The sequence below is a fragment of the Lutra lutra genome, chromosome 16 (assembly GCF_902655055.1).
Source record: "Lutra lutra chromosome 16, mLutLut1.2, whole genome shotgun sequence".
Lineage (NCBI taxonomy): Eukaryota > Metazoa > Chordata > Mammalia > Carnivora > Mustelidae > Lutra > Lutra lutra.
In genome coordinates this window covers 14,055,447-14,069,221 of record NC_062293.1, presented here as the reverse complement: position 1 = coordinate 14,069,221, position 13,775 = coordinate 14,055,447, and the positions used below count along the sequence as shown (strand labels likewise).

The 13,775-nt window shown below is 39.5% G+C and overlaps 1 protein-coding gene across 16 annotated transcripts in view; it reads right to left on the bottom strand.

Annotated features, from left to right (window-relative positions):
* The window catches only part of BPTF (bromodomain PHD finger transcription factor), a 157,064-nt gene that overhangs the window by 40,610 nt on the left and 102,679 nt on the right, over nucleotides 1-13,775 (bottom strand). For 11 of the 16 annotated variants that reach the window (XM_047709007.1, XM_047709004.1, XM_047709011.1 and 8 more), the window contains 6 exons: nucleotides 12,747-12,926; nucleotides 9,205-11,515; nucleotides 4,679-4,803; nucleotides 3,134-3,262; nucleotides 544-694; nucleotides 111-234 (listed from right to left, as the gene is read on the bottom strand). In XM_047709007.1, coding sequence (XP_047564963.1) covers nucleotides 111-234; nucleotides 544-694; nucleotides 3,134-3,262; nucleotides 4,679-4,803; nucleotides 9,205-11,515; nucleotides 12,747-12,926 — 3,020 coding nt within the window. The remainder of the gene's footprint in view (nucleotides 1-110; nucleotides 235-543; nucleotides 695-3,133; nucleotides 3,263-4,678; nucleotides 4,804-9,204; nucleotides 11,516-12,746; nucleotides 12,927-13,775) is intronic. The other 5 variants (XM_047709009.1, XM_047709016.1, XM_047709019.1 and 2 more) reach the window with 1 other exon arrangement.

Below are 13,775 nucleotides of genomic sequence, written 5' to 3'. Positions count from 1 at the left end.
TAGAGATAATAAATAAAACCACATGAATATATTACTGTGCTTTTGGTGTGCATGAATTTGGCTAAAAATGTCAATTTGCTGCCAGGTGGGACTACTACCAACTCCCCCACCTGCTGGACAGCCAAGCGCTGCTGTCTGAGGTGAGCCTCCATTTGGGCCTTGAGGTCCTCTGCCTTCTTCTGTTCACTAACCTTGGCCTGTTGCTCAACTGCTTGTGCCTTTTCTTTCTCCACTCTGCAGGGGAAAAAAAAAAAAGGAGGAATTTTATCAGAAATGACACTATGGACACCGGTACCAAATATTAAATGAAACCGGGTCGATTTTCATATTATAAAAAGATATGAAATTATTTCCGTTTAAAAATAAACATTAAATATAAGATAATCAGAAACTGACAAACAGATACAACACATTAAAATTAGAAATAGGACTTTAAGAAATCATCTACAGCTAGCACTTAGAATCAAGAGGTGAAATAAAATTAGCTAGGATATACTGAAGTTAAGCTTCAAATATCTGCTTACATGTGAACCAACTCCTTACCTTTCAGCAAACGCCCTGATCTCCCATAATTCCAACTCTTCCTCTGCTACCCAAGTTTCGATAATAACAGGGCCAGTTTGCTTGGGCGTTTCTGGTCTCTTCGGCCTCAATGCACTTGATCGAAGGCCTTTCCTCTGAGGTGTAGGTGTTTCTTTGGAAAAGAAATCAGAGCATTTTAAGCAAAAAGAGCTTCTAAAATTACAGTACTTCTGGCATCTCCTCTTATGGCATAAGAAACAGGAGTTGGAGAACTTTTTCTTAAAGGGCCAGATGGTAAATACTTCACACTACGTGGGCCAGATGGTCTCTGTTACAACTATTCAACTGGGCCTTTGTATCATGAAGAGTCAGAATATACAATACCTAAGTGAGTATGTATGGCTGTGTTCCAATCAAACTTTATTAACAAAACTAGGTGGTGGGTCAGAATTCATGGGCCAGGTTTTATAAAGGCCTATGAGCCTTTACATAGCCTGTTCTATCTGGCTGTGACCCATTCCTAGCCTCCGTCCCCCTCACTTAACTAATGCCTATTTATCCTTCAGACGCCGACATGGATACATGTCCTTCAAGAAGCCTACTGTATTCCTCCCACACAGTTGGGCCGGGTGTCCTTGGCATGTACTACTCTGGCAATGCGTATTTTCCATCACAGCACTGAGAAGGGGGATTTGAAAGTTGCCTGTGTGAAGAATGGATCTGAAACTATTTAGTAGAGGTAAAATCTAATGGTAAGATTTTAAAAATAAAAAGTAGAAAGAGGCAAGCACTGAACCATCCCATTTGTTCAGGGAACAAGGAAGCAGCCGAAGAAAGCAGAAACAGCAGTAGGACCAAGGTTATCCAAAGTGGTAAGAGGCAAAGAAATGTGATCCAAAGAGACTGCAGTGATTTGAAAGCTCTGGGGTCAAGAATGAAGACGTCAGAAACCACTTGTTCCATCTGTTTCTCTGCCCAGCAACGGCTGTCTTAGTTCCATGACAACACTGTTTTACTTATGCTAATTTTCAACCTCTAGCGGTACCCCTTATTGAGGTTCTTTTAAAAAAAATCTATTCTCATTTATTCTGCAAAAGGAACTTTTGAATTTAATCAGATTTCAAAATGTAAACCACATACATTTGGAGACAATTAGCTTCTATTATTAAGTAGTACGTTTCTAAGGACAGCATTCTCTTTTTACCCATTTCATAACAGATTTTTTCCCTAAATGTTTTTTTGCACATATGAAATAAAATTATTGATTTTAATCTATCTATATCTCTTGAATCTGGTCACCTCACTGAACTCTTTTTAGCATTAACAGTTTTGATTCTCATGTTATAGAATTTTAATACTATAACCTTTTCTTCCCTTCCGTGAGAACAGGGGCTCAGTCCCATTCTTCCATGTATTTGTGGTCTAGTTCTTACCATGTAGTTGCTCTATAACTGTTATGTTATAAATGAATCACTCTTTATGCCTCTTAGGTTATTTCTACCTGAGAACTGGAGTATTTCACAACAGCTTTAACCCTTGAATCAACAGATGTTCAGTGACTACTCATGTACCAGATTCTACAACGGGTGTCAGGACAACAACAAACCAGATAGACTCAGCAGATGCCTTCTTAGGGCTGAAGGTCTGGTATCAGTCACTGCTCCACATCTTAATTATAAGAGGTATTATTATTTTTATTATTATTTTAGATTCTATTTATTTATTTGACAGACAGAGATCACAAATAGGCAGAGAAGCAGGCAGAGAGAGAAGAAGGGAAGCAGGCTCCCTGCCGAGCAGAGAGCACGATGCAGGGCTCGATCCCAGAACCCTGAGCCAAAGGCAGAGGCTTTAACCCACTGAGCCACCCAGGCACCCCGTGGTATTATTATTTTTTAAGATTTACTTAGAGAGAGAGAGAGAGAGAGAGAGAGAGCTCTCACGCGCAAGCATGAGCAGGAGCAGATAGAGGGGCAGAGGGAGAGAATCTTTCAAGGAGACTTCTTGCTAAGCTACAGCCTGACATGGAGCTCGATCCCACAACCCATGAGATCATGGGGAACCAAGTCAGACACTCAACCAACTGAGACACCCAGGTGCCCCTAGAAGAAGTATTATAGTTCTCTGCACCCTCCCTGTGCTTGGAGCAATGCCTACAGATATGTTTGTCTAGTGAAATCCTATTATGTTTATTACTTAAATACTATTTTAAAAATGTAATGTAAAGATATGTAATGAAAAGATATCTTTTTGTAATGGTATCGTTCATGTAATGAAAAGATATCTTTTTCATACGTGGAATAGAGAGTTAAGGAAATGATTACAATCAAAAATTTTTTAAAAGATTGTATTTTATTTATTTGTCACAGAGAGAGAAGAGAGAGCACGCACAAGCAGGGGCAGGAGCAGAGGCAGCGAGAGAAGCAGGCTTCCCACTGAGCGAGGAGCCTGATGCAGGAATTGATCCCAGGACCCTGGCATCATGAACTGAGCCCAAGGCAGACACTTAACCGACTGAGCCACCCAAATGTCCCTATAATCAAATTTTAATTGGTAAAAGATGTGGTTAACAGGTCAATAACAAAAGAACAGAATTATTTGTATTCCTTACCTTTTGGTGCTTCTGGAACTCCAATGGGGCAAATGATTTTCCGGATACAATATTCAGATCGAATGCCATAAGGACCAACGTCTCGCCTTTTAATGATCTCTGTTGTTGTGATTTCAGTTTCAGAAGTTTCTATGGTGATTTAATCCACACAGTATTAATAACCACCTAAAATATCCAGAAACTAAAAAGGGACAACATCTGGTGCTTTAAAAAGGAGACACACATGGAATAAACCTTCGAAAACATTTGATTAAGTAATGACTCCAGGATCATTGCTAGAGTACAGTAACACTGACCTTCTACCTCACTGAACATGTCTAAACTGAGCGAAATACTACCCGGGGCAGCTTAGCTTCTGGTAGTGAAACCGTCAAAGTACTAAGAGAAGAAAGAAGTGGCGAGCATAGGGCTCCAGATGTCCCAGTCTAACGGACTTACACTCTACAATAACAAAAATCTTCTTATAAAAAAGATTTCTATTTCAACTTTTTAGATGATTTCGCTGGTTCTGTCACCATGCACATCCACTCAATTTTTTAAATCACACAGGTCAACTTTTTAAGATCATACAGGTTCTCCAGTTTCATTTATCAACTAAAAAAGAGGAAGCAAGAACCAGAAGAAAGAGAAAAATATAAACACATAGAACGTTCTAGAAAATATACACTAAATGTCAGTGAAAGAAGGTTGCTCAGTAGTTTCACGAGGACAGGAGGGGGAGTGATAACAAAGGGCCATGAGTGGACTTTTTTTTTTTTTTTATTTACCTGACAGAGAGAGAGAGAGACAGAGAGAGAGAGAACACAAAAGCAGAGAGAAAGGGAGAAGCAGGCTTCCTGCTGAGCAGAGAGCCTGATGCGGGGCCCAATCCTAGGACCCTGGGATCATGACCTGAGCCAAAGGCAGCCACTTGCCGACTGAGCCACCCAGGCGCCCCCATGAGTCGGAAAACTTATCAGAATATGTGTCTTATATATGTGTGCAGCTTGTTTTATGTAAATTATACCATAATAAATCTGTTAAAACTGTACTTAGGAGAATACAAAGCAAATAAAGACCAGAATCTGGGGGGGGGGGGGAAGATTTATATTGTGAGAGTGTGAGCGAGCACATGCATACAAGTGATCGAGTATGGGCAGTTGGGACGGCTAGGGGTTGGACGTGGAGGGAGAAATAGAATCTCAAGCAGATTCCCTGCTGAGCGTGGAGCCCAACACGGGGCTCGATCTCATGGCCCCAAGATCATGATCTGAGCTAAAATCAAGAGTCAGAGGTTTTCTGACAGCCACCCAGGCACCCCAATAAAGATCTTTTTAAAAATCCAGACTGGTTCACATATAAAAGTAACTCACCTTTTAATCTGACCCCCCCCTTCCCTGCCTGCCCCAAGGCTCTTCCAGAGCGTGCTGCCCAACTTCAGCAAGGCTGGATTTTTAAACACAAGTGTTGTATTTTAATAAATAACAGAAATGCTTAAAATTAAGTGAACTGTCAAGTGATTTTTTTTCTCTTTCCAACTTCAAATAGAAAATAAGAAACCCTTACCTGTCCGTGTAGTCCCTCCTCCTGGAGGAGCCTTGGCTGCCATGTCATCCCATCTCAGGCTTGCCCATAGTAACCGTAACATAAGGCTCACTCCAGCTAAGGACTTCACAGTCTGAAGCCTATATCTGAAAGAAAAACCCAAGAAAAACTACATATGTATCATGTACGTACACGCGCAGGTGCGCACACACAGACACTCACATTCTATTATTAAACTGAACAGCTGGTTTCTTGTCTTCATTATGATTTTAATAATGATGATTTTGTAAGTACTTTGGCTATTACATGTCCCTTAATAAAATAACCCTTTTGTTCCTAGGTGTAACATACATCTAACAACTTAAAAAGGGTCTGCAGTTGCTTCAAATGCCATATAAATTTGTAAAATGAGCATGTTTCTTTTTAAGACTGACATGGCAAGAGTTTATGAAGATTTTATACATTTAGCCTAATTCCAAAATATGTGCTAGAGAAATTACAAAGAAAAATACAGGGAAATAATTGTGTTACTAAAGGTGATGAAAGAGTTTTGGAAAAGGATAAAATCATAACTGATTTATTTGTGCTGAAACAAAATGAAATTGTTTAAATTTTCTCAAAACACAAAACAGGAAAAAAAAAAAAAAAGACCCCCTGCAAATCCAATAAGGCCTTTCCAAATGGACAGAAATTCTGTATCCAAGTGGTGGTTCTGCAAAATATGAACTACTGGATGATGAACACCTGCTAATACTAATAAACACTCTAGTCACATTAGTTAATAGTTTTAGAATTCTGTAACACAATCAGTAATAAAAAAGGATAATACGAGATTCGTTACTGAACAGGAAACACAGGAATCTCTGTGTTCAGGTTTCTTCTAAGTTACTAAACATTCTAGATATTCTTTTAAAAATAATATTAAAGAGATATTTCAAAATGACTTTACAGCTGCAATGAATATTGTGTCCCAAGATGGAACTAACCATAAAATATTGTAAAGCAGCCCTAGGGTATCAATTCTCTGTTAGTGTGTAATTAAATGCTACACATACTTAAGTAAATATACTGGCTGATTGCAGTATACAGAAAAATCTGTAAAACTAAAATAATTTCCTCCTCTAACAGACATAGAAGGTAAACTGTAAGACAATTTGTATTTGAGAGGCAATGCTTTCTGTACTAAACATTAAGCTGGGAAAATGAACAATGAGAGAAAGGGATTGCTCCAACCAAAAAGTTCCAGCAGCGTCTTAAATTCCCATCTCCACCGTGACACCAGGATTTCCTTTCTTGCGCTTTCTCCCTGTGAATCCTCTAACCTGGACAGAACAATTCTTCTTCTTCTTCTTTTTTTTTTAAAGATTTTATTTATTTATTTGACAGAGAGAGAGAGAGAGACAGCGAGAGAGGGAACACAAGCAGAGGGGACAGGAGAGGGAGAAGCAGGCCTCCCGCTGAGCAGGGAGCCCGATGCGGGGCTCGATCCCAGAAGTCTGGGATCATGACCTGAGCTAAAGGCAGACGCTTATTAACGACTGAGCCACCCAGGCGCCCCTGACAGAACAATTCTTAAATAGAAAGGGGAACGTTATCCAGTGCAGGGATGTCCCGAGAAGGGGGAAAGTATGTGTCACTTTCCGACCATACCCTACAGAAACGCCCAGGGAACTCTGGACACAGCAAATGGATATGTATTTGGGAAAAGAAATGTTTCTTATTCTCTCTCTTCTTCCTCGGCTCACTCTTTACTGTCAAATAGCAACTTCGGTGCACCTCTATTTTGCAACGGAAACACCAGGAGGAGGGGAACACACCAAAAGCCTGTCCATTTACGTATTCATTCAAAAAATACTTGAGTGCCTTCTATGCGTGTTAGACTGACTGAAAGGAGCTGGAGACGGAAATGAATCATGATCTGTCCTTGCTTCCTCAGGAGCTTAACAGAGGGAAGTGTGAGTGGCACCTGACTTGGCTCTGGTTTGGGGATCAGAGCCTTGCCTGGTCTCAAAGGACAAAGATGGTACAGCAGGGCAAAGGGCACACATCCGCTCAGGAGGAAGGGGTACAGCAGCACACTCTTCTTCCCAGCAGCCACATCTGCTGTGCTCTGACCGGAGGGAAGGGGCTGGAAGCATAAGCCGGCAGGAGGGACGGCAGAGCCAGAACGTGCTGCCACGTGGGAGGAGAGAAGAGCATTAAAGGTGAGCTGCTGAAGGCTTCTGAAACGTACCCAGCACAGGATGGGTTGTAAAGGGAAGTACTTCGCACAGACGTGGCGCCCAGGTGACAAACGCTGTCCCCCTCCCAGCCCTGCAGTTGTAGTTAACACGTGGAAGGCTGCTCAGCTCCGACCGAGTATTCACAGGATAGATCTGCCTTTCAGGAGAACTGTTTGTTCGGGCGGCACTGTGGAGACCACTACTGGTTCAAAGTGATAATGAAACAGAATCGGGGCCCCGGCAAAAGGAGGTGAAGGAATGGACAGTGTGGAGGGGAAAAGAGGCCTAATGAGTTGACAAGTTTCCCTTTTCACTACTGCTCAGCCTCAACATGAATAAAGCTCAAACAAGCACGTTTTGGCATTCTTAACGTCTACTCTAAGCATCAGACATACCTTATTCAAGTGTGAGTACAAAAATGCATTTCACATCCATGGTTTTTACAGCAATACACCTTTTAAAAATTATTTTAAAGAATATTTTACATATTTACCCATGCTTCTGTTAGATACAAGGGATTCTTGTATCTTCCCTCAACTTCAGCAAACTGAGCTGTTAGCACATATTTGATAGCAATATCTGTTTAAAATGTACAGAATGGTATTTCCTTCCATGAACAGATGAGAAATTAACTACACAGGTACCAACTGTGCCCACAGTGCATATTAAAACAATACAAGGCTCCTGAAACCCGGCCGTGCAGATAAGAGCCCTGGGCAACACTCGATTGGAACGGGTTCACAGGAAAGTGCTTCCCAGTTGAGCCTACCTTCCACTTCGGAAAAGAAAAGAGCAGAAAGGTCGGCCTCCACAACTGCCAGGTCATTTTAATTAAAGTATTTGTACATAGTAACTTTTCCAGTGGGAAAGAAGTTACCTGCAGGACAGTCAAGGATACATTTTGGGACCGCTCTCAATGAAGAAAGCAGAAAAGTGCAGAGTAATCCTATAAATCCATGAACTGTAATGAAGAGTTCCTTGATTCCCTGCAGGATTCTGCAAATCCTTCATTGCAGGCCCTGCAGAGAAATTGTACTTTTCAGCTGTCTCTATTGAATGTGTAATGGAGTGATGATATTTTAATTCAAATCAAAAGATGAGTTATAAAAACCCTGGTCAAACCAACTATGACTGGCCATGTTAGTAAGTTAATTCCTTTAGAGAGAATACTCATTTACACTTCGCCTTTTTTTTTGTTTTATAATACTAATTATAATATAAAAGAAACCAAAAAAGGTATGATTTTAACTTAAAGAAATCGGAACCATAATAAAGACACACAGAAATGAAGCCTAGAGTGAAATGAAGTCTGCTCATTTGTTGAAATAACTTCGGGTTCCTATCAAAATCTAGAAGCAATGAAGACCGATCCTGACTACCGAGCATGCCCCATGGAACTCTTATGTTTTCAGTCTTTATGTTCCGTCCTTTCCAGTTGTGAGGATGAAAAGATAAAAAGACAAGGACATGAAAAAGGACAAAGCAAGGACAGATATGTGAAATGGGATAGAGCAGATATAGTACCGGACTGGGATTTAGGAAAACCGGAAACTATTCCTAACTCTGTCCCTCTCTGGCCAGAGGCAAATTATTACACATCTATAAAAGATGAGAATTTCTAAGATCCTTTCCCAATATAAAACTACACGATCTGACAACTGCCAACACTACGTACTTATGACTCATCCCCAAAGCTTAATGCCCAGAAAATTTTAAATTAAGACTATTTCTGGGTTTTAAAAAAATCCCTAAGGAATCTCAGAGAATACCTCTGCTCACATAAATAACAGAGAACTCCAAAATAAATGTTTATCATGCAAATAAATTACCATTAGGAAGATTTCCATGTTATGATGAACTTTGTGTGATTCACAGGCATGTTTCCTATGTCTTAGGTTTCTATGAATTACCTAACAGAAATAAAATCCAAACATTCCAGAAAGGTGATTATCCAAGTCTGTAATTCTCTCATTCCCAAGGCAAACACATGGCAATAATTTGGAAAGTTAAAGCACAAAAACAACTATATTTGACATGTTTCTTCTGTCTTGGGGTAAGTAAAACTGAATTTCATTTTAAAGAATTCCCTTACATTTTTTTCAGTTTTTAAACATTTTTCCTTAAGAAACTTGAGTACCTCCCAGCTGGCCAAATTCAAGATTCTCTGTATCTTATTTCCATTACTAACTTGGCCCATTAAACTTCTGCTCCCCTATCTCATCTCTTATTATCTCATTTTTTTTTTCTGTAAAAAATGAGATATGCTTACTGGATAACGCTTTTTAAGACTTTCTCCCTTCCCCAAATACATTTTAAAGTACATACCTCCAAGTGATACCAAACGTTGGTCTAGGAGAAGGATATGGCCATATATCCAAGGCAGGTTTTGCATTGTAATTAAAATAAGGGACTTCTCGAATTCCTCCTTTTCTGGCCAACTTTTTTAAGTCATCATTAGGCAAAACAAATATGCTCTTCTTGCTGCTCTTGGTGATAAACTTTCTATAGGATGGCAAAGCTGTACCTGAACGAGTCTTCTTGGGTCTCGAGAATTTCATGAGTTTCACTTTGTCCCTCGTGGAATATTCTTTGCTCACCGTCATAGAGGTCACCAGAGTGCCCCCTGCAGTGGTCAGTGAGTCTGTCACCGTTGTGGTGACCACAGTCTTACTCTGCTCCTTCACGGAGATGATGTCCACACTGCTGCCCGTGGAGGGTGTGGAAAGCTTTGTTACAGTTGTAGTGGTGGTTTTAACAGTGGATTTGGCACAATTTTCTGTAGAAGAGACCACAGTCTGCTTATCACCTTTTGCTACTTTGATTACAGTTTTTGATTCTGTGGCCACTGTGGATGTCATGGTGGTGACTTCTGTGATGACTGTTTTTCTCTTGGACTCTCCATTGACATTTTCATCTTTATGGGCAGCCAGACCATTTTCATCAACAAAATCATTACTGAGGTTAGATTCCTCTCCAGAAGTAACAGGTGAGGGAGTAACTTTCTTAACCTCTGAGGTTTCAACTTCCATATCTTCTACCTGATTCCCTGAACTGCTTTCTGGACAAGACAGTGAAGGCATGGTAGCGTGTGTACTCTCACACTCTTTGGTTGATGGCAGGGTCTCCAGGCCATCCTGGTAGTTGCCTTCACCATCTGAAGATCTCCGTAAACATGATTTTGTTTCCAAGTTGTTTTTTTCATTGAAATCTTCCATGATGACATCACCATTCATGAATGGCTTTACAGCAGATTCTTTAGCAGTCAAAGGCTTAATATCATTTTCAGGAATTATTTTATTTATATTATTAAGCTTTGGTTCAATGTCACCACTTACTACTTTACTCTCAGAGATTTCTTTCAAGCATTCCCCTTTTAAATATGTTTTGGGTTTATTATCTTTTCCGTTTATTTGAAAGGTACTTGCTTTCTGTCCTTTCTTTTCAGACTCTCGATTTTCATTATTCTTTTTGTCAGCGCTACTTTTTAGACTGACTTGATCAATACATTTATTAACGGTTCTCTCCTCTAATTTCTGTTCTTGACTTGGCTTTCTACCATTTGCTTCAGTTACCTTACCCTGTGGTCTTTTATCATAGTTTCCAGGGGACTTATCTGGAACAAACTCCCGTTTCAATGGCTCCAAGCCTTCAATACCTTGTTCTTGAGTTATGAACTGCTCAGAAAGACTTTCATTGCTATTCTGAACAATCATATCTTCTTCACTGCTGTCCTGAATAGACATAGTATCAGAACTATTTTCCAAAGTGCTGTTATATTCAGAGACACATCCTAGTTTTCCTTCAAAGTCCACTGCTTTTGACAGAGACGAGAGATCTTTATCATCAGTACTTTTAGGTACTGATGGAAGTGACGGGCTCTGGGAAGGAGAAACAATGGTGTCATTATCCTCCTGTATGAGTGGCTTTTTATTTTTATAGATCAAAGTACCAATTTCATCTGTGCAGGCTAGTTTGGAGTCACCAATGAGAAAGTCACTTCCTCTTGTTTTAATCTTACTAGGTTCCTGGCCTTGACTCGTAGGTTCAGAGAGACTCTCATCTATGTCATTTCCAACAGAATTTTGTTTCTGACAGTTTGTGTCTGGGCTCTGAATGGAGACATCATCTAACATTTGATCTTTTGGATAAAGTCTCTCTGTTGTATGATCAGGATCACCGATTTCAAGAACCGAGGAATCACTCTGGGAGCATCCCCGAATCACATCTTCAGATTTACCGTTACTTGCATTAGGGCTTTGTTCTTGTCTAAGTGAGTCACTTTGACACCCTTCTTTTGCTTTCATTGTTACTGGTGACTCAGAAAGGCTTTTCAAAGAACTTGCAGAGGTCTTTCCTATACCCTTATTTCCACCCTCCAACTTCATTTTCTCGAGGCGCTGTTTTTCTTCCAGTGTAAACTGTTTAATTCTCCTTTCAAGAAGTCCATCTAGTTTGGATGATTTAATTTTCTTTTTATAACTAGTCCTTAAATGGAAGCCCTCACTGACATTGACCACATCTACTTGAGAACCTTCGTGACAGTTTATACGTGGCTCTGTTTTCACATCATCATCTATCTCCATTGGTTCTTCCTTAAAGGGTTTCTCATTATCAGAATCTAAAATTTCTTGTACATCTGTGAAACAAAGACATTTATGTAAGTGTAACTTTTAGTCTCCAATGTGGAATTTGCATTATTTTTATTTTAAAAACTAGCAGTGTTTTTTATTTTCACTCAAGGGCTTCAATATAAATTAAACTTTATAAAAGGCTTAAAAACATCTAGTAAATATTTAAATATTCTGATTCTTAGTATCTGAAATTGGAATGTCACAGTGAAAAATTACTTAGCATGTGACAGTTGCCCCATACACCATAACTTCATGAAGATTGTTTAGAATGTTTTGTGGTCATAAAATATCTTAGGGCTCATACATTACCTAGCTTATCTAGTTTTTAAAAAATGACTTTTCATAAAAGACAACGTAGTTCCTCAGAAGGCTGGACCCAGTAATTCCACTACTAGGTGTTTACCCAAGAGGGATGAAAGCATATATCCACATAAGAACTTGTACATAAATGTCCTTATCAGTATTTGTAACAGCCCAAAAGTAGAAACCCAAATGTCCACAACTGATGACTGGATAAACAAAATGTGACACAACCAAAAAATGGACTGTTATTTGGAAATAAAAATGACAAAATGCTGACACATGCTACAACATGGGCGAACCTTGAAAACATTACACCAAGTCAAAGAAACCAGTCCTGGGACGCCTGGGTGGCTCAGTTGGTTAAGCAGCTGCCTTCGGCTCAGGTCATGATCCCAGCGTCCTGGGATCGAGTCCCACATCGGGCTCCTTGCTTGGCGGGGAGCCTGCTTCTCCCTCTGCCTCTGCCTGCCATTCTGTCCGCCTGTGCTAGTTCTCTCTCCCTCTCTCTCTGACAAATAAAATCTTTAAAAAAAAAAAAAAAAAAAGAAACCAGTCCCAAAGGACCACATATTGCATGATTTCATTTATATGAAATGTCCAAAACAGGGCAAATTCATAGAGACAGAAAGTAGACCAGCAGGCTGAGGGCGATTTAGGGAGGACTGGAGACTAACTGCTAATGAGTATGAGATTTCCTTTTGGGGTGACGAGAATGTTCTAAAACTGATAATGGTGATAGTTGAACAGCTCTGTGAAATACTAAAAAACACTGAACTGTACATTTTAAATGGGTGAGTTATAAAGCACATGAGTTATGATTCAATAAAGCTGCTATCAAAGAAAGACAAGGCAGTACCTCTTCCGCTGTGCGAGTCTGATCCAGTGCAATCTTATCACCCCCAGGCTGCCCTCCATACCGGATACTCTCCTTACCTTGGTCCTTCTTCTCAGTAATCTTGGAAACGTCCATTTCACTTTGGTCTGCTCCTTTGGCAGCATCGGAATCTTTTACCTCGCCTTTCTCAGAATCAGGCTCTGTTTTTATTTTTTTTGGACTCCGTGGACTTTTTCTTCTATCTGATTCATCCATATTTTCATCCACATTATTTTTGGCTAAAAAGAATTGAGTGTGTATATGTGTGTGTGTGTATATATATATATATATATATATATATATATATACATACATACATATATACATATATATATAAAATTATGGGTATTCTTGAATATTAGCAATTTAATAAATCTAGTTTAGTGGAAATTATCAAGTAATTTCCAGCATTTATACCATTTTTTAATAAAAAAAACAAACCACAAAAGTTGAAGGTAGTCTATACTTTCCTAATATGTTCAGCTGACTGAAAGCATAAAAGGAATGAGTGCATTTTAGAAGTTCTTTGGAATCCTTCACATATGAGACTATTTCAACTACTCAATGACTCCACTAAGTCTACATCAGTGTTTCTAACATACTTCGTGTTAAAGAATCACATTAGAAGGATAAATACTTAAGTATTTTTCACCCAGAGTCCACGGATAGACTTCAAGGCTATCCAAGGGCCAGTGAAATTAATTACGGAAGTTTGCTTACGTACTTCCCCCCCCCCCCCGGGTAGGGAATCAGAATAAAAGAGACTTCAGAGAAATAACCAAATGCAATGCTTGGCCTTGTCTGAAGCTAATTTATTGCCAACAGTAAAATGGTGTCTCTGGCACAACTGGGGTAATTGGAATAGGAACTGAGACTCTCAAGATGGATGTGTTAAATACTGTTAGTTCGTTGAACGGGTAATGTCATGATGGTTATGGAATGTCTACTCTAATTAGAGCTATATATGGAACTGGTAAATAGCATGATTTCTAGAATTTGCTCTAAATACATGGGAAAAAAGAACTCCAGGAAAAAAAGAAGATGATAACTAACAGGAGAGTGACAGAAGTTGAAAGATGGTTGCAGGG